Below are 21,480 nucleotides of genomic sequence, written 5' to 3' on the forward strand. Positions count from 1 at the left end.
TAAAATGGTAGAGCTACTCTGGAAAATAGTTTTACAGCCAGTATCATATGACCTAACATTTGCACTCATGGGCATTTATCCCAGAGAAATGAAAACATTGTATATGCAAAAACCTGCACACAAATGCTCATAGCAGCTTTATCTCTAATAGCCAAAAAATGGAAACAACAAAAATTATCTTCAGTAGGTAAATGGCTGAACAGACTGTGGTATATCCACACTATGGAATGATACCCTGCTATAAAAAGGAATGAACTACTGATTCCTGCAACAACGGGGATGGATCTCAGGGGCTTTATGAGGAGTGAAAAAAACAATCTCAAACGGTTGTATACTGTATAATTTTTTTCTAATAACATTCTTCCAATGATAAAATTATAGAGATGGAGAATGGATTAGTGGTTTCCAGGAGTTAGGGATATGGGGGTGGGGGGGATATGACTATATAGAAGTAACACAGGGAAATCTTTGTGCTGATGGAATAGTTCTGTATCTTGATTGTAGCAGTGGCTACAGGAATCTACGCATGTGGAAAAATGGCACAGAACTATACATACACATCAAACCAATTGCAGTTTGCTGGTTTTGATACTGTCCCAAGGTTATGCATAATGTAACCATCGAGGGAAACTGGGTGAAGGGTGCACTAGACCTCTCTGCACTATATTTGTAACTTCCTGTAAATCTGTAATTATTTCAAAACAAAAAGTTAAAGACAAATGACAGATGCCAACAGCAAAATGACACATCGGTTGGAATTATCTAACAAAGACTTAACAAAGACTTTGAAAACAGCTATTATTAAAATGCTCCCCCAAATAAGGGCAAACACTTGGAATTAATGGTTAGACAGTATAAGCAATAAAAAAATAACTAAATGGAAAATTCAGAAGGGAAAAATACAATAACCAAAATGAAAAACACACCCTCAATAAGCTCAATAGCAGCATAGAGATGACAAGAGAAAAGACTCAGTATGCAGGCATACCTTGGAGATGGTGTGGGTTTGATTCCAGACTACCACAATAAAGCAAATATTGCAATAAAGCCAGTCACACGAACTTTTTGGTTTCCCAGTGCATATAAAATTTATGTTTATGTTATACTGCAGTTTATTAACTGTGCAATAATATTATATCTAAAAAACAATGCACACACCTTAATTTTAAAATACCCTATTGCTAAAAAATGCTAACCATCATTTGAGCCTTCAGTAGTCATGGTACTAACATCAAAGATTACTAATCACAGATCTCCATAATAAATATAATAATGAAAAAGGTTGAAATGTTGCAAGAATTACCAAAATGCAACATAAAGACACAACGTGAGCAAATGTTGTTGGAAAAATGGCACCACCAGACTTGATGAACACAGCGCTGTCACAAACATGTAAAAATTGCAGTATCTGTGAAATGCAAAAAAGCAAAGCACAATAAAATGAGGTATGCCTGTACCTGAAGATACATCAGTAAAAATGATCTAATCAACAAAGGGAAAAAAATGTTTTTAAATGAACAGAGCCCCAGGAACCTGTGGGAAAACAACAAAAAGGGGAACATTTGTGCTATTAAGAGTCCCAAAAGGACAGGAGAAAGAGTTTAGTGCAGTAAAAATATTTGAAGAAACAAAGGTTGAAAATTTCCCATATTTGCTACTGATTCAAGTTCAGTGAACCCCAATAGGATAAATCCAAAGGAACCTACTTCCAGACACATCATAATCAAACTGCTTAAAACTAAAAACAAAGAAAATACCTTGAGGACAACCAGAAAAAAAGTGACATTACTTACAGGGGAAGAATGAATTGGATAATTGAAGATTTCTCACCAGAAACTATGTGAAACCTCTGAAAGAAGTGGAACACCATTTTTAAAATATCAAAAGGAAAGAACTATCAATCCAAAATTCTATAGCCACTGAAAATATCCTTTAGGAATGAAAATGAAATAAAAACAGCCTGAGAGGAAGGAAAACTGAAAATTCATAGCCAGCTGACCTGCTGTAAAAGGACTACTTAAAAAAAAAAAAAAAAAAAAAAAAAACACCTCATAAAGGAAGTTCTTCAGACAGAAGGAAAATGATAGTAGAAGGAAACTTGGAACATGAGGTAAGAAAGAAGAGCAACCAAAATGATAAATTTACCTATTCTTCTCCTATTTAGTTATTTAAAATACATTTGACCAATGAAGACAAAAATTATAACATTTTCTGATGGGATTTTCAATGTGTATAGCTGAAATACATAAGACAACTACAACATAAAGGGGAGGGTGAAGGGGCATTTATGGTGGTAAGGTTTCTACATTCCTTAAAAAGTGGTAGCATACTGTGAAAAGTCAGGAATGAATACTGAAATCCCTAGAACAGTAGCCATTAAAAAACTGCATAAGGGCTTCCCTGGTGGCACAGTGGTTGAGAATCTGCCTGCCAATGCAGGGGACACGGGTTCGAGCCCTGGTCTGGGAAGATCCCACATGCCGCGGAGCAACTAGCCCCGTGAGCCACAAATACTGAGCCTGTGCGTCTGGAGCCTGTGCTCCGCAACGAGAGGCCGCGATAGTGAGAGGCCCGCGCACCGCGATGAGGAGTGGCCCCCACTTGCCGCAACTAGAGAAAGCCCTCACACAGAAACGAAGAGCCAACACAGCCATAAATAAATGAATAAAAAAAAAAAAAAACTGCATAAAAAATATAATCAAAAACACAGGGACTTCCCTGGTGGCGCAGTGGTTAAGAATCCGCCTGCCAATGCAGGGGATACAGGTTTGAGCCCTGCTCCAGGAAGATCCCACATGCCACGGGGCAGCTGGGCTCATGTGCCACAACTACTGAGCCTGTGCTCCAGAGCCCTTGAGTCACAACTACTGAAGCCTGTGTGCCTAGAGCCCGTGCTCTATAACAAGAGAAGCCACCACAATGAGAAGCCTACGCACAGCAATGAAGAGTGGCCCCTACATGCCACAATTAGAGAAAGCTTGTGCGCAGCAAAAGACCCAACGCAGCCAAAAATAAATAAATAAATAATAAATTTATTTTAAAACCCCATACACAATAGATAAACTAAAATAGATACTAAAAAATGTATAAATAACCCAAAAGAAGGCAAGAAAGAGAAACAGGAACAAAAACCAAAGGGAAGAAGTACAAAATAAGTAATAAAATGGGAGACAAACCCAAACACGTTAATACTACATTAAATGGGAATACTCATAACACACTGAGACAGATCATCAGAATGGATTTTTAAAAACAAATTCATTAGGGAATCCCTGGCAGCCCAGTGGTTAGGACTCTGCACTTTCACTGCCAGGGCCGGGTTCAACCCCTGGTCAGGGAACTAAGATCCCACAAGCCACATGGCACAGACACATTAAAAAAATAAAAATAAAAAAGTCATTTGCAATATGGAATCTGAAACTGTATCAATGAACTTTTTGTGCTCACTTTGTAATATTTACAAGACCAGTGCTCTAACCCCTGAGCTATGGAGCCCTCGTCTCACTTTGTAATATTTAAATTAAATGGTGGACTTCCCTGGTGGCGCAGTGTTAAGAGGCCACCTGCCAATGCAGGGGACACGGGTTTGATCCCTGGTCCAGGAAGATCCCATATGCCACGGAGCAACTAAGCCCATGTGCCACAACTACTGAGCCTGCGCTCTAGAGCCCGCAAGCCACAACTACTGAGCCCACAAGCCTAGAGCCCGTGCTCCACAACAAGTGAAGCCACCGCAATGAGAAGCCCGCGCACCACAATGAAGAGTGGCCCCCAATCCCCGCAACAAGGGAAAGCCCGCATGCAGCAATGAAGACGTAACACAGCCAAAAATAAATAAAGTAAATAAATTTAAAAAAAAAATTTAACGGCCTATCTTGTACTTCGAGTAGATCTTTTACTCATCGGTGATTTTATAGTTGGTCATTTAGAAAATACTGGTCATTGAGAAAATATTGGCTCTTCCAAAAAATTATGAGCTCTTCCAAATGTTGATACATTTCATCACACAATATTCAAAAGTCACATTTATTAATGTCACCACCAACTACATGAGAAAAGTCTTTAGGCACTGGAAAGCTGTCAAGCTCAGGGTGGCAAATACAAGTTTTCCAAAATTCTAATTTCCACATAAAAGCTCTAATTTTATCACTGGCCACAAATATTACCAGTTGTTTTTCAATCATCACATTTCAAAATTCAGACAGCGCAGGTCCTTCCCAAGTGACACACACATACATAAGTGAAGCCACACACAGACACATCCCTCATATTCAAAGGCCATATTACTGACAGTAGCAAATAAATGTTTAGTTCTGTCACAGGACTACTAATCCTTTCACCAAGTATTGTTTCTTTTTTAAAAATTCAGGTTTATTGAGGTATAATTTACATAAAGTAAAATTCATCCTTTTTAGGTTTATAGTTCAATGAATTTTGACAAACAGCTGTATAACCACCACCACTACCACAATGAAGATACAGAACACTTCCATCACCCTAAACGTTACCTTGTACCTCTATGCTGTCAATCCCCTAGCCCATCCCCAGCCCCTGATAAATGTTCAGTTCTGTTATAGGACAGTAATCCCTGCACCAAATACACAGATATTAATTTTTTTAACATTTTCCCAAAGTTATCCCGTATCTTATTTCATACCAATTCAGTAAAATGTTACTACTGTCTACTGCTAAATTAATGTGCATGATGGTGTCATTAATCATCATGCTTCATTTTATTCTACTTCAGATCACCGTGCTTCATGGCTTAGATTGCCTACCAATACTCACTTTCCAGACGTGTCAAATCCGACAAAGTTACGTTTTAGCAGAAAGCTATTTGAACCTTGCAATAAATACACTGCACAGTCAATCAAAGAACTGACTCCCATCCCTTACCCAGTCAAGTCCTAGACCACTGCTTCTGAAGTAAAATACTACAGAACTTACTTACCTTCCCCCTCCAACCTAGTCAATAAACACTTAGCAAGATCTTTTCCCTACTACTACATACCTCATCTTCCCCACTCCATTCTTTACCAATGCCCATACTTTTCAATTTAAATGTTTTTCACTTTGTGCAGTCTGTGTACAAAGCACTCTCCTAAGTACTGTGGAAACACTTCTCTTTGTGGCATGTTATCTACAACTTTGATGCTCTTTCCACTATACGACAGACGAAGGATCTTTGAAAGCCTGCCAGTTACTGATTATACGCTGTTATATCAGGCAATTCACTTACTTTTTCTAAGATTTAATTTAATTTATAAAGAATAATATCTGCATCAGCCAGCCCATGGGATTGTTGTAAAGATTAAATAAAATAATGAATGTGCAAAGTCTTATAAAAATGAATATATTGGCTTTTGGTTCCTCATCCAAAATTAAAAGATACTGGGGGGCTTCCCTGGTGGCGCAGTGGTTGAGAGTCCGCCTGCCGATGCAGGGGACACAGGTTCGTGCCCCGGTCCGGGAGGGTCCCCCATGCCACGGAGCAGCTGGGCCCGTGAGCCTTCGCCGCTGAGCCTGTGCGTCCGGAGCCTGTGCTCCACAACGGGAGAGGCCACGACAGTGAGAGGCCCGCGTACCGCAAAAATAAAAATAAATAAATAAATAAAAAACAAAAGATATTGGGGAATGGGGAACCCACCTATACCTTTATACATACCACTTGTAGTTTTAAAATATATTATCCCCCTAGAACAGATACAGCTTAGATTTAAATAAATTACCAATTACACCGTATCTCTTAACCTCATGTCAGCTGTTCTTGGCTTTCATCACAGAAACAAACAAAAACATTTTCTAGTAATTCAACAACAAACAAATATTTATTGAAAACTTAAAATATGCCAGGCACTGCTCGTGGAACTAGTGACACATCAGTGAACCAGACAATCAGATACCTGCTCTCATGGAGCTTACATGTTGAGCATCAATATCTCAATATATAATAGCTCAGAAGCCCACGAGCTATTTAAGTAATTCAAATATGTTTTCATTTAGGAAAAAAATTTTAATCCCATAGGAACAGTAAATTTCCTATCTCTTTCGAATTTATTTTTAAAAAATCTGTTTTTTAAATATACTATACTATTCTCTCATAGCCTATTCACATTTAAACAATTTCTTCATAAGTACTAAGAATATAGGAGGTCCTTTCCTTTTAGCTGGCAAAGGAACAAGGTACTGGGGAGTTACAATGATGACTGAGGGTAACACTACTTGAATTCTTTATCAAATCTGATTTCCTGCCCCGCCTGAAATCAGATCAACCAAACAAACTAAAACAAAACCAGCTTTTTCAGAAAACGTTCATTCTTTTTCATATAACCTGTTCTTTCTTAAAACATATTTTTAAAAAGAGAAAATACTTTCTTAAAAGGGAGGCAAGTTCTTTTCTATCCAATCCTACTACTTCCATCTATTTTGTTTTCCTCACAGCAGCTTCCCAAATTAGGTATATGCAGGAGGCATAATGTCTAGCTAGTTGGCAACTACTCAGTCCTTCCCAAACCTGGCTATGCAATCACCTAGGCTCTGTTAAGAATACAAATTTCAGCATACTACATCTTCCAACTCCAATTCTCGTACAGTAAGGCTGTGGTGAGGCCTGCCAGAATCTGTATTTGGTTTTGATATGGTTAATCCATGAACAGGCATTTGGAAATCTTTCACTAAGTTACCCAAAGACTTATCACTAAGGCAAAGCAGCATACAGGCATCCTTTCACTAAAGGACCAAATGTTATCCCAGCTGTGGTCTTAAGTTGGCGGTCTTTAGCAACTAGTTGACAATACTTATGCTAACTCTAATGTTAGATAACTTAACAATTTAGTAAAAAGGTCATTTACAAAAAAAATAAGGAAGAATAAACTATCATAACTTGGGTCTCTCTTGATGAGGAATCTCCATCTAATATAGGAGATAATTGCTGTTTGCAACTGCCCAGCAGGTCATTTCCCCCTATCTTGGAAACTGAACTCCAATTTCCATCCCTCCCTCATGCAACTCTAATACTCTGTCTTGGAATAAGACGACTCACTCCCAGTTCTGAGACTGGAGCACATGATAGAGGCCTACGCTTACCATCACACCATTCTTCTGACTACTGTGACTGGTTCAGATATGGGCACGTGATCTAGTGGGCCCCATCAGTTAGAAACTCTATTTAAAGGTTAGAAGAAAAGACTTTTTCTTCCACTATGCCTGAACAAGCACTCATGGAAGCTAATGACAAGTACCTTACAACCACAAGGAGTTATGTATCTGAGAAAGGAGACAATACTAAAGAAGCAGATTTGGAAAGCCAGCTCCCAGTCACATCATTTGAGCCCTGAAAAAAGACATTCCTGAAGCTAGAATCTACCTATCAAGTATTCAGATGCAATAAACATTCTTTGCTGTTTAAGTTAATTTGGGTTGAGTTTTCAGTCCTTTACAATAAAAATTCCTAATTAATATAGGTAAAAAGGAGTAGAATCTCTATAGGCCCTTAGCTTTCAATTCACTAAATTAAGTGGCTACTCTGCCACTACTATAAGAAGAAAGGAAGGGGCAGGGACTGAGCATGAATGCTACAATTACAAAAATAAGCCCATTGTTTTTATTTAGATTATAATTCATTTAATTATAATAAATATTTACTCTAAAACCACCTGAGAAAAGCTATATGAGGTTAATAACTTCATTCTCTTCTACTCAAAAAGATGACAGAAGCTATGGGGGACTGGGTTGAGACAGGTAATTCCAAAAGACCACCTAACAACCTAGAATGGCAGGATAAACTCCTACAGACAAAAAAGCTTTGGGGCCAGCGCAGAAGAGCACAGGGCATAAGGGCAAAAGGGACCTAGGGGCAGCCATTTATCATCAGCTTACACAATTGTTTTTGTGAGGTTTCAAACCATGCTTTACAGATGACCACATTTAATGCTTACCATCACCCTATGAAATAAATTATTATTAACTCCCTTTCACAGACTGAAGAATAGGCTGTTGAAGAGAGTTTAAGCAATCCAGCTAAGGTCAAAAAAAAGAGGGAAGGGAGGAGTGGTATAAGGAACATCTATGTTATAGTCTGCCTTGCCCCACTGCTCTTCTTTTCCTGGGAACTGCCTCCCCATTCTCATAGTTCTCATGTGATCCTTCTCACAAGAGATTAGTTGAGGGGTGAGCACCTGACCCAAGCTGAATCGATGCATCTTTTGCTCCAGAGCTCTGGATTTGAGACTCCAAGATTTAAAGTCAGTGGTTGAAGCTGAAGCTGTTAGATATAAAACTCCAGTGCTCTGGGCAACAGTATCTTCCACACAAGTGGCTAAAACCAGTCTACAGTGCGAATGACAACACAAAGCAAGAATAAGAATAAAGAGAGAATGGCCTGTTTCCATTTGAGGCCCAAGTTCCAGTTCTTATTGAAGTTCAACTGAATCTTTATACTTTTAATGAGATCAGGTTTCTCTGACTCTAGAAATTCTTTTTGCCTACAAAAATTCAAGTTGAGTGCTATCATGTATAACTGACAGCGTCCTAACTAATTCAGAGAGAAAGAACAGGGGAATAGGGGGGTGGGGTGGGGGCAGATAATCATTCACAACAATCAAAAAGTATTCATTGAACAATAATGTCCAAAATTACTACGCCCTCATTAGTAATTCTCATTAGAGAGGTAAGACTAAACACTTAAGATAGACTCACAACACAGTTCTGATCAAGTTCTAAACTATATGAGACAGATTACAAGTACTATAGAAGTTCAAAAGAGAAAATAACAGTATAACACAGTTGTAACTTATGTTAGACTATAAAGATGAGAAAATTGGCAAGAAGGACATAGAGGAGAACTCAAAGAGAGAGAAGGATAAGGCCTGGTGGGAGAGCAGGCAACATGCTGTAGAAAGTGAGGAAATCCACCTGGAACATACAGTCTATTTTGGAGACTGGTAGGAATTAAGACTAAGTAAATAGGGAAGCTAAGACCACATGACCAAAAGCACTAAAGTTAAGAAAAAGAAAGATACAGTATGGACTATACGGGCAAACTGCTAGGGTGTCCCACTAAACCCAAGAATGTTGGGTTGAAAATTTCGACTTGAGTAGGGAAGAAATAAAAGAAAGCAAAGATCAGATTCAAGAAATATTTCAAATAAAGAATCCCATTCTACTCTTCTCCAAAGTTTCCAAGTACTAGTATTTCTAACTACAATGGAACCTTCATAAATCTGTAATATAAAGGTAGAGCAAGGAAAGGAGTAACTATTAACACCTGGATGAAACTACAGCACTTGCATATAAATTATTTCATTTAACCCTCATGATTAAACCTATGAAGTAAATATTATCATGATTCTCATTTTGCAGATTAAATATATTCAGGCTCAAAGAAGTTAGATAACTTGTCCAAGATCACTCAACTAAATAAAAAGTTGGCCTGTGGAGTGGGGAGGTGGATAATAATGCTCTTGGTCAACACAAAAGTCCTTTTTCCCAGAACAATTTATGAAGACATATAATGAAAACAATGATGATGATAATGATAGCTAACATTAACTAAAGGCTGAGAACTATGCAAAGCATGTTACATGCACTAGCATTAACACATTTAATATTCCTAACAGCCCTATGAGAGTCTATGATTAATCTCATTTGAGGATGATGTAAGCATTTGAGTCCTAAAAAAGTTAAGAATTTTGCCCAAACTCACAAGGCTACTAAATGGCTGACCTGGTTGGGATTCAAAATCACACAGTCTGACTGCAAAGCTCATGCTCTCAACCACTATGCTATATTGCCTCCATGACTAGATATTACTAGAAATAAACAAAGGAAATACAATTAGCATGAGATGAGTAAACACTTTTAAAGTGGATGATAAAAATTAGGGAAACATTTTCTTTGTCCTACTGTTAAAGTATTAAAATTTTAAAATCAACTAAAGGATAGAAGACATATCTAAAACAGAATTTCTTAATAAGGTTGGGAATTTAAATACACTCGTATCTAAAGACAGTTTGGAGATGGTTTCAACTAGTGAATTTTGTACTATACTCCTAATGAAAACCAACAGTCAGAGAGTAGATATTAGCTGTCCAAGGCCATACAATTTTTCAGTTTACAATTTACAGTGTCAACTAGAGAGTACACTTCTGTACTTCAGACCCCACCCACCATCACCCACCAACCATTCAGTTTTTCTTTCATTATATCATACCCACATTCTTGGAAATCAAACAAATGTGTAATTCTGTTAGTGTTATTAGAACTAAGATTTTTCCATGTAAAAGCAAAAAATACAAAGTGATGATAAACAGAAACTAGAATTATCGGTATAAAGTATTTTTTCTTCTTTCCAAAAATAAAATTTCACAGCCCTAATTATTAAACAAGGATAAGAAGCAATTTCAACCAGTAGTAATGAGTACTAGCATCCAGTTCCCCACTAAACGGCTGATTTCCAAGTCTGGGGCAAGAAATGTATGTACAAGATGAGCCTGGTCATCTTATTACACCAAGCAACAAGGAAGCTCCCTCAAAGATTATTAAGATCATAGACAAATAAGATGGGAGTTAATGTAAAGAGGCTCCCATTAGTCAAAGACAGGACAAACTGAGCATAGCAAAGATGACAAAAATTGACTGAAACACGTCAAATATATTTTTTAATGGTTTCCACAATGATGCCAAAAATAAAAAACAAAGTAAAAGAGAGAAATAAATAAATAAGTGTTGGGTATATCTTATCCGCTGAACTTTATGGACTAGATTAATGAGTTCTTTTGCATACCAGCCTTTTAGGCAAAGGGAGACCACAGTAGGAGACTGTAGGGAGGGAGGCCGATAACAGCAGGAGATATATTCCCCTTGTTCCCTTACTAACAGATCAACATGCTTCTATCTCTACTTAAAACCACAGTCCCGGGCTTCCCTGGTGGCGCAGTGGTTGAGAGTCCGCCTGCCGATGCAGGGGACACGGGTTCGTGCCCCGGTCCGGGAGGATCCCGCGTGCCGCGGAGTGGCTGGGCCTGTGAGCCATGGCCGCTGGGCCTGCGCGTCCGGAGCCTGTGCTCCGCAATGGGGGAGGCCACGACAGTGAGAGGGCCGCGTACCGCAAAAAAAAAAAAAAAAAAAAAAACCACAGTCCCTGCCAGAAAGCCCTCTCCATAGAGCTACCCTTCCAATTGCTCTCTTCCCTTGTCCTCCTAAAGGTGGTAGTAGCTCTTTCCCCACTGTTACTTGTCCCATGGTACTGCACTACCCCTACTGATTTCCTTAAATACTGTCTATACATTTGTAAATAGTCCCTTTCTTAAATTTCCCTTAAATACCCAATTTGTGCCATGTCTAGCACACTAAACCTCCAAAATGCCTCACTCTGAAAAGTGGCAATTAAAGAGAAAGACTAAAAGAATCTAAAAAAAAAAAAAGTTGATATATATGTATGTATAACTGATTCACTTTACTGTACACCTGAAACTAACACAACATTGTAAATGAACTGTACTCCAATAAAAACTTTAAAAAAAAAAAGAATCAAAAAATTAAATAAATAAAGAGAAAGACTGATGCATTCGCCCTGTACTTTATGAAGTCTATTTCACGGTAAGCAAACAGCCCTATAGACGATGAGTAAAAATTCTTAAATTCTTATATTCTCTTAACAGAAGAATTACAGTTAATAAATGTGAAAGGAATGATATAATTAGAAAACCATTATTTTGCTTTCCCTGATGAATAACTGCTTCAGCTAAAAATTATAAATGGATGGACCCATTAGCTGAAAGGATACTAAAGGATTTTACAAAGCAAGTTATTCAGGCTGTCACCACCTGAACACACTTGTCAACCTTAGCATCACTAAAAGCGTGGGTCAGCAAGTACTGTATGCCTCTTGACGTGATGCAAAAGAAAATACAATCTATGAAACACTCCTGACTAAAAGGTCAAAATAATTAAAACGAGTTTTTAGATCTAACTACCAACTTACAGGAAACATGGAAGATACAGGAGCAAGCTAAATGACATGACAAGGAAACAAACAAAAAAAATCCAGAATATAAAACACTGTATGGTACCAATGACCTAGTTTTTTCAACAAGACAATGGGGGTGGCAGATAGAGGAGATGGGGGGAAAACTGCTCTACATTAAAGAGACTTAAAAGACCTAACAAACAAAAGCAACATGTACTTTGTCTGAATCTAGATTCTAATAAGGCGACTGCAAAAAAGACATCGTTTTAGACAACCAGAGAAATCTGAATATAAACTGGGAGTACCAAGGTACTTTTAATTTTGTTAGACACGATAATGGCCATTGTGGTAATGTAAGAAAAAAATTTTTTTGAGATGTTTATTGAAGTATGTAAGGGTGAAATGACAATATCTGGAATTTGCTTTAAAATATTTTTGCAAGAAAAAGGATGTTTGATGAAGCAAGTATGACAAAATTTTGAAAACTGCTGAATCTGAGTAATGGGGGTTCACTATGCTATCTTCCCTACTGGTGTATGTTTGAAATTTTTCATTTATAAAAGTACCAAACAAAACAAAAATCCATGTTTTTTCCACTACAACCATAGTTTTCAAACTTGACCATGTCTAAGAATCCACATCTCATGCAGGATTCTAGGACTCATCCCCCAAAATTCTGACTTTGTTTGTCTGGGCATGGGCTCAGGTTCCATTTTTAACAAGTCCTCAAGGGAATCCAGTACATACAATCTACAGACATATCTGAAAATTATACATTTAGACTAATTCACCACAAGTCTTTAAATATACTCCACCTAAGAGAAAATGCATGATCATATCTCTTGCCTTACCCCACTCATATCTGCTCATAACTTATCCTGTTCCTGGGACTGTAAGTTCCATGAAGGCAGAGCCCTTTGCTTTTACTGACCATGGGGTCCCCAGTGCCTACCAGAGCACCTAGCACACAGTACACAGCAAATAAATATTTGCTGACTAAATGAATTCATTATTCATTAATGAATGAATAACAGCAAAGAGAAAAAAGAAGAGTTAACTGTAGTTCACTATTTCAAAATTAGTTCCAGGGAACAATCTAAGATAAAATTTCAATTTCTTGCCAAAAATCAGTATAGAAAGTATGGAATAAAGACTATAAATAAGGTATGGGAATAACAATAGACTAAAATTAAATAATAAAAATAAACATAGGAATAAAGGAGGGACACAGGTTAGGGTATGCTTTAAAATATGATACATGTTTAAGACAACCTCTCTCCTAAGACATCAAACTTTGGATGTTAATTTGAACACTCAAGTTCCTACTAACTGTTTAGAAACTATAATGAAAATGTACCCTTACATCTCACAATCACAAACAGGAAGGGCAGACACATTAGAAAAGTAAACTAGTACATGTATACATTTTAATGGAAATACAGATAAGTAACTCAATTACTACTTTCTCAGTTTAAAAAGCACAAACCCCTACAATTACGACACAAGTCACAAATGCAAAAAAGAATAACTGCCAAATATAACAATTAAAAGTTATCTTAGGATGATCTTCTAAAGCTATGTAGAACTAGTTGCAAAAATAGCACTTACCAAAGATGGTTCCTATTCTTATACTTCTACCCCCAAATCACTTAACTTTAAAATTTTCCTTCTTAAATAATAAATCATAACACATCTTTTTAAGTTTTTATGGAATTATAATAAACAAAGACTTATAGAATTTTTAGAGACACAATGGACATTAGCAACTACATGGTCCAATTCTTCATTGAGGAAAATGAAGCCCAGATGAGAAAAAAGATTTACTTGGTTACACAGAGAGTTAACAGCAAAACAAGGATATGCCAATGCTCTGAATTTCCAGTCCAGTGTACTTTTCACTATACCATGCTAACAGGATATTTTAAAAAATATTTTCCATTGTGAAATGCAGTAGTATCTGTTCACCTCCTTGTACATACATGTGTGGGGTATTCATCAGCTATGTTCTGGGCTTAAACTAATGGATGTACCTCTTTTTTAGTGGGGATGGTCATGGGGAAGGGGAGCTACTAGACTATCTTCAGCAACAGAACTCCGTATGTAGTATTTCCTGATATGTGGGCCTTTCTGTCATATATCAGAATCTCTAGTTTTTACCATATAAACACATCAAAACTTAAAATCGTGAAATAAAACTAAATTGTAAAGTTATGCAAAATCTAATCTAAAACTGGGAATTGGGGCTTCCCTGGTGGCATCCGCCTGCCAACGCAGGGGACACAGGTTCAAGCCTTGGTCCGGGACGATCCCACATGCTGCGGAGCAACTGAGCCCATGTGCCACAACTGCTGAGCCTGCGCTCTAGAGCCTGCAAGTCACAACTACTGAGCCCACGAGCCTAGAGCCGGTGCTCCACAACAAGAGAAGCCACCATGATGAGAAGCCCGCGCACCGCAACGAAGAGTAGCCCCCGCTGGCTGCAACTAGAGAAAGCCTGTGCACAGCAACAAAGACCCAACACAGCCAAAAATAAATAAATTTTAAAAATAAATAAATAAAATAAAATAAAACTGGTAATTTACTCTTTGTTCATTATAAAATATTATATGTGGTTCCTTCTTCTGGATTAAAAACAGCTCTGACTCAAGAGATTAATGAATGGCCCAATTCATGTCTCAGCTATTACTCTGAGCCACCTCTCTATACGCCCACAGGGTTCTTGTAGTGCAAGAAGGGCTGTTTAACAGAACAGTGAAAGTATAAGGTACACACAGAAAGACAGTAAGATAACTAAATCTCTGTAAACCAGCTCCCAACTGTCTTTTTTATCAATCTGAACCCTTAGCACAAAGTAGGTATGTTATAAATCATGACTAAATGAATAAACAATCTCCAAAAGCCCCTCCTCATTCTACTGAATCTCAAGTAAATGTCTCTCCATTGTCAGTAACAACTGGCTTGGACACTTCAAATAAAGTACAGCTGGATTATGAATTTACAAGCATGGTTTGAAGCGCCAGATAAATTACTTTGCACTTAGAGAAGACAATAAATATCAACTTCCAGCCTAAGCACAGTGACTAGCATATAACAGAAATACTATAAATATGACAAAAATAATAGTTAGCAATTAACAAATGCTTACTAAATGCCACATGTTGTGATAATTGCTTTGTCTACATTATTTAATCTTTACGAAAATCTAGTACTATTACCCCTCCACTTTCCTGAAGATGAAACAAGCTTTGAGAGGTTAAAATAATTCACCTAAAATCATCTGGTAAGGGGCTTCCCTGGTGGCACAGTGGTTGAGAGTCCGCCTGCCGATGCAGGGGATACGGGTTTGTGCCCCGGTCTGGGAAGATCCCACATGCCGCGGAGCGGATAGGCCCGTGAGCCATGGCCCCTGAGCCTGCGCGTCCGGAGCCTGTGCTCCGCAACGGGAGAGGCCACTTCAGTGAGAGGCCCGCATACCACACAAAAAAATAAAAATAAAATCATCTGGTAAGTACACGACAGAGCCTACAGTTGAATCCACGTTTAGAACCTACACAAAGATTTGCCGAATGAATGACCTCAAAACAGTCTGATCCAAACTAACCGGATATGCAACAAATACTGGTAACACTCATTAACTCATGAATTATGAACACTAGCAAGCATATAGCTTTAAGGCCCAAAGATTTAATGACCTCAAGTCTTTTCATTCCACCAACAGTAATATAACCCCAAATGTGATCAATGCAACTGGCAGGACACACAGAGGGACTATACAGCAATAATCTAGAATCTAGAATGCTAGCCACAATCTTTTGAAATAATCCAACATGTGACCTAGGATTGTCAAAGTACACAACAAAAGTTCCATTTGAGTGACAGGCACACTAGCAGTGTTAATGACAAAACAGGCAAGTTATGTAACATGAAGCTTATTTTGGAATATTAGTAATTTGAGTAAAAATATGACATCCAAGTAGAGATGCCTAATAGGCAGTCAGGTATTTAGGATTCAAAAACAGCAAAAAGACTAAAAAATAAAGACCTGGATATCATGGGTACAGAGATGACAGCAGCTGAAGATATAAGAATGGATGAATTCTCCAAGACAGGTGAAGAGAAAGCTAAGTATTACGGGCCAAAGACTGAGGCTGAAGGAAAAAGAAGTCAGCAATGTAAAGACGGAAAAGCACTAGGTCAAGGAAGCCCAGAAAAAGAGAATTTAAAGAGGAAAAACTCAAAACTTCATTTACATTTGCCTTCTACATTCTGAAAGACTAATGAATGACAGTAGCAACAAATACGTACAAAGGGGACAGCAGTGTTGGAACTCAGTATGCACTGTTCATCTATTATTGGTTGCCTTCCCTCTATGCCACTCACTCATTGCTACGCCTCCACCAACTAAACAAAACTAGAAAAAAAAGGTCAGAAACAAAAACTAAAAAAAAAAAGATGCTACAGTCAGCTTTATTTTCAAGAAATGTATGTCAAACTTCAAGACAAATATATACCTAACCTTCCCACTCACCTGCCTTTGTTTTTCCTTTTTAGTTTACAAATTATAGGCATTTTTGCCTCTGGAAAAATAAACGTTAATTAAACTCCATTCCTTACTGTTTTCAGAGGTATCCAAAACTATTGAAAAATTGTTAACAAATCTTAGATAAAATAATACTAAAGTTAAAAAAAAAGTTGGAAAAAGAAAAACAGCTCTTGATAATCATTATAAACTATAACATGGACAGTAAGAGAACCATTTGGACACTGGAAAGAATCCGACTTACAGAAAACCAACGTTGAATAATTTGGATGATCTAGGAAACGAGTGAATAGGTACCGTATTACTTTAGCATCTGCAGACTATTTTAGCATTTACATTTGCAATATGAAAAATGGGCTTACCTGGTTTTTAAAATCAATTATGTGTTCAAGAAAAAGTTGAAGAAATCATTTATCAGGGCTTCTCCCAGCTACATTATTTTATAACTACTAATACTCAACAAAAAAAGCTGTTTTCTTTGTGGGTGAGGTGGTTTAAAAGACTTATGCCAGGGGCTTCCCGGGTGGCACAGTGGTTAAGAATCCGCCTGCCAATGCAGGGGGTTCATTCAAGCCCTGGGCCGAGAAGATCCCACATGCCGCGGAGCAACTAAGCCCGTGCACCACAACTAGTGAGCCTGCACTCTAGAGCCCACGAGCCACAACTACTGAAGCCCGCGCGCCTAGAGCCCGTGCTCCACAACGAGAAGCCACCGCAAAGAGAAGCCCCCGCACCGCAACGAAGAGTAGCCTCCGCTCACCACAACTAGAGAAAATCAACAGGCAGCAACGAAGACCCAAGGCAGCCAAAAATAAATTAATTAATTAATTAAATAATTTTTTTTAAAAAAGAGTAGGTCTAGTCAAGAAAACATAATTTGACAACTTTATTTTCTCTGATTACCAAAAAAATATTAGAACTTGAGTGTTGCACATGGCACATAATACATACTCAGTAAGTATCAGCTAAATAAAGCAACAAAGGCCAAAATAATGGGGAAAGTCAATCAATTTAAAAAGGGTATTGTTCCTACAATACATGGGATGTCCAAAGTCCAGACAGGGAAGAGTAAAAACAGACTCACTGAAAAAGATGAAGCTGCCTGGTAGGTCATTCTGCATGGTTGAATAAATGAATGAATGTTTGATGATAAACATAAAATAATCATGCAAAGAAAATTCATGTTATATGCTACAAAACTGGAAAAAGGGTTCTGCCTCCAAAGAAAAATTCAATCTTTACCAAGTTCAGATTAATATAATAAAATTTCAACAGCTATCAATAAGCAATTATGGAACTCAACAGAAAAAAGGGGATGGGGGAATATGTCTGTTGACTATGTTCTTTTAGGTCTTGGGCTCCAAGATACTTGGCTGTCCTAACTCTGAGAGGGCATGACTACCTGCCTACTTTCTTGACTCTTCCTCTTTGTTCTTTACCCTTTTATCATTGTATCAGTTGCAACTTGCATCTGTGTGCAAATGAGTTCCAAACTGTTATCTTTAATTATGAGCTCAGTTTCATATCTCCAATAGTCTACAGATCTACATATCTAGTCTACAGATGTCTTTGTGGTTGTCCTACTATCCCCTCAAACACAACAAATATAAAACTGAATTTATCAAAAAAAAGTTCTTTTAAAAAACAAAAAATAAGAACAAACAACAACAAAAAAACTGAATTTATCTGTTGCCAATTCTTCCCAAGCGATTTCCAAACCTGACTTGTTTTCAGCAGTCTCCCTATAACCCAGGCTTAAAATTTTTAGTCATCTAACTATTCTTCTTGGTTGCCCCTTCTCCCCAACCCTGCCAATCAAATTCCATTAACTCTCCTTCCCCATTCTAATGCCCCAATTTTGAGCTTCAATCAGTGCTGGACTATTACAATAATTTTTTTAAAAAACTTCAAATCTCACCCCATCTCCAGTCTCTTTCCACACAACCCATCCTGCACACAACTACCACATTCATCTTCATTCACCCTAGCACAGTCCTGTTTATAAATATTTAATAGCCACAACATACTGAATAAAATCTAAACTCCTTAGCCTAGCAATCAAATCCTCCACACTCTAACCCCAATCTATCCTTCCAACTTTATCTTCTGTTCCCCTAGCATGTGCTAGCCCATCATGTTTCCACCCTCTGTTCATGTTATCTTCCACTCCCCCTTTGACTACCCTCTATCTAAATCCTATCCATCCAGCATACAGCATACTGTGGCTCTCTCAACTCACAGAGTTCTTCCTTTCAATATCCAAGAGTGTTTATTACCTATACCAATCATTTGAAATTTATCACATATTTTCTCAATCTGTGAAATGTTTTGCTTTATTTTTGTGTATATGTGTGAGATTAGGACTTGTTTTTCAAAATAGATTGGACTTTCAAGGAAAGAATTCATAACTTACATTTCCTTATATCCTCCATATTTCAATAAATTTGTGAGGTTCCCACCAAATGAAGCTACGGCAAGAGGCTAGAAGACAACTAAAACAAACCAAAAAAACTCCTACTAAACCCTCCCTGTAACACTGCTTCATGGAATAAGGAGATCAAAAAGCAAAGTAAAATCAAGAGATATACAAAAATTGGATAAATATTAAAAGAAGAATTAGACTTCTTAAAAGTCATAGAAATCCTTCCTAGAAAGATAAGTTCTAATTCCTTCTCTTATTCAATAAAATGTTTTCAATTGTATTAAGCATCAACCTTCTTTTTTGTTTCTCTATATGAAGAGCATCCATAATGTGGGTGAGACATTCAAACATACAACCCACAACTCTTATTTCACAGTCAAGGATGCTTAGAGTAATTTAGAAAGCTTTGGGGAGAAACTTTCTTGTAGATCCATATGTGTTAAAAAATATATACACAGGTATTTAGAGTAACTGAAATACATGTTAATTTTAAATGATCTACATCATTTTCCTGATTCAAGATGAGATTTTAAAATGGTATTATTTCTCTGAATGGCATTATTTAATTCACTTAATTTTAATCCCAAATACTGTGGACATCTAACATTAATTCTCTGAGAAGGTTGTAAATTACTATCCATATACATATTCCTTGAAACTTTTAAGATAATGTGGTTTTGTCTGGGCCAAAATAGGATTATTACATAACTTTTAGTTGTTCAGTAAAAGAAAAACTTGCTTACAAATAGTTTGCAACTATTAGTATTAGGAAAAATTGAAAAAACTTAAGAACTCCAGTTATCTACAGATAATTAATTATTCATGCTATCAACCACTGAAGAATTTTTAAAATAGTGTTTCGGCCTTTCATATCATAAAAACTTCTCAGAATGTTTCAAAAGTTATAATGTTAAGCACAACACCACCAAAAAAGGCAATTATGACAAAATATCTGTGCAGTACTTTTGTAATCAACAATACTGTAAAAGATGTTAATATCGTGATGACCTACCATCAGTTATCTTGGATTATCTTGGATAATAGTCCAGCAAAAAGTTCCTCAGACTCAAACCACCTATGACATTTTGGCTCAAAAATCACTTCCTCAATATCGATTCTACATTGTCACAAGTCTAAAAATTAAACCCCTAAGGAGCTAAATAGCTGTAAATGGAAAGCAGTCTTTTCCAACCTTACTGTCAAACCGATAGGAAGGATTAATATTACTAAGATCGCCATTCAACAAACTATATACGTAGTAATGACTTTGACGTGGTAACTTTTTATATGATCGCCTGCAATAGAGGTTTATAAGTATCTTTTGTGTAACGATGAACTGAGTCAGAGCTAAAAGTTCAGAGAGTGCAGAGCCAGTCCAATGATAAACAGGGCTACGGCATGAGCTTTCAATGGTACTCCAAGACTCTTCAGGAAAAACACCAGATTTTGGTGTTTTCCAAGATGATGCACACCTGAAACTTTCTTTTGCAGATAACCAGACTGAAAGCAAGAGGAAGGAAATAAATACAGAACCTCCGACAAGCAAAAGAGAACAGTGCTACTCACCAGCAAACAATCTGAATTCACTTCCGATTTGGGATCCCGCAGCAGGTTGTCGATTTTTTCAAACCGAGTCTCAAAACTGTCCCCAGTCGACATGTTGCTGCTACTGTGACAATACCCTCGTACCAGCACCAGTAGCGGAAAGCAATTTCAACCAACTTCCTCCGGCGGTGGGTTCGCGGCCGCGGGGCGGAGGAGCCGGAACCCCAGGGTCACCAGGTGCGCCCGGTTCCCCCTCCTCCCCCTCACTGAGGGGATCTCCGCTCTCCAGACCCCGGGCCGGGGGCGACGGCGACCCACAGCCGCTCGGACGCCCAAAGTCGCATCCCACCCGGCAGCCCCTCACGACAGCCGACAGCGCCGTCGCCACCAGCCTCGTCGCTCCGGCGAAGTGCTTCAGCCTAGCGGGCCCCGGCCGCCTTCGCCATGGAGGGCTCCCGGTCCCGAGATGGGCAGGAGGGAGGAGAGAAAGAGAAGCAGGGTGGAGACTCCTCCGGGCAGCAGGGGAGGGAGAAGAGGAAAGGCGAAAGCGAAGGGCGGGCGCGGAGCTGTGCCAGCTGCCGCTGCCGCTGCCGCCGCCGCCGCTCGGGCCCCGGGCCGGGCCCGCTCCTCTCTGAGGCGCTGGAGACGGTCTAGCCCTGCATCCCCGGATCCACTTGGCCCGGCCCGACGCACCGATCCGCCTCAGCCAAGAGCTGGTCCCCGCAGGATAGCCTCAGTCTCCCATTTTGTCCCGGCGCTGCCGGGGCTGCTGCTGCGGTGTCCGGCGGGGCAGGGCGAGGTCGGTGCCCGATGGAGACTTGGGAGAGGACGGGCTGGAGAGGGGGCGGTGAGGGAGACGAGAGTCCGGTCCCGGCGGCTGCGGCTGGGGGAGCTTCTGGGAGGCGCTGTGGCCCGGGCTGGCGAAACGGCGAGTCGCGCGGCGAGTGCTTGGGGGGTGGGGCGAGGGGGGCCGTGAGGGACTAATATGTCCGCCTTCCTGTTCAA

The 21,480-nt window shown here is 38.8% G+C and overlaps 1 protein-coding gene across 2 annotated transcripts in view; it reads right to left on the reverse strand.

The window, feature by feature from the left end:
* Nucleotides 1-21,480, reverse strand: part of ROCK1 (Rho associated coiled-coil containing protein kinase 1) — a 149,444-nt gene extending 127,964 nt beyond the window's left edge. The window contains exon 1 of one of the 2 annotated variants that reach the window (XM_060118233.1): nucleotides 20,497-21,480. In XM_060118233.1, the coding sequence (XP_059974216.1) occupies nucleotides 20,497-20,589 (93 nt within the window). In that variant the 5' untranslated portion in view covers nucleotides 20,590-21,480. The remainder of the gene's footprint in view (nucleotides 1-20,496) is intronic. The other variant, XM_060118234.1, reaches the window with a different exon arrangement.

Source organism: Mesoplodon densirostris, chromosome 15, assembly GCF_025265405.1.
Source record: "Mesoplodon densirostris isolate mMesDen1 chromosome 15, mMesDen1 primary haplotype, whole genome shotgun sequence".
Taxonomy (NCBI): domain Eukaryota; kingdom Metazoa; phylum Chordata; class Mammalia; order Artiodactyla; family Ziphiidae; genus Mesoplodon; species Mesoplodon densirostris.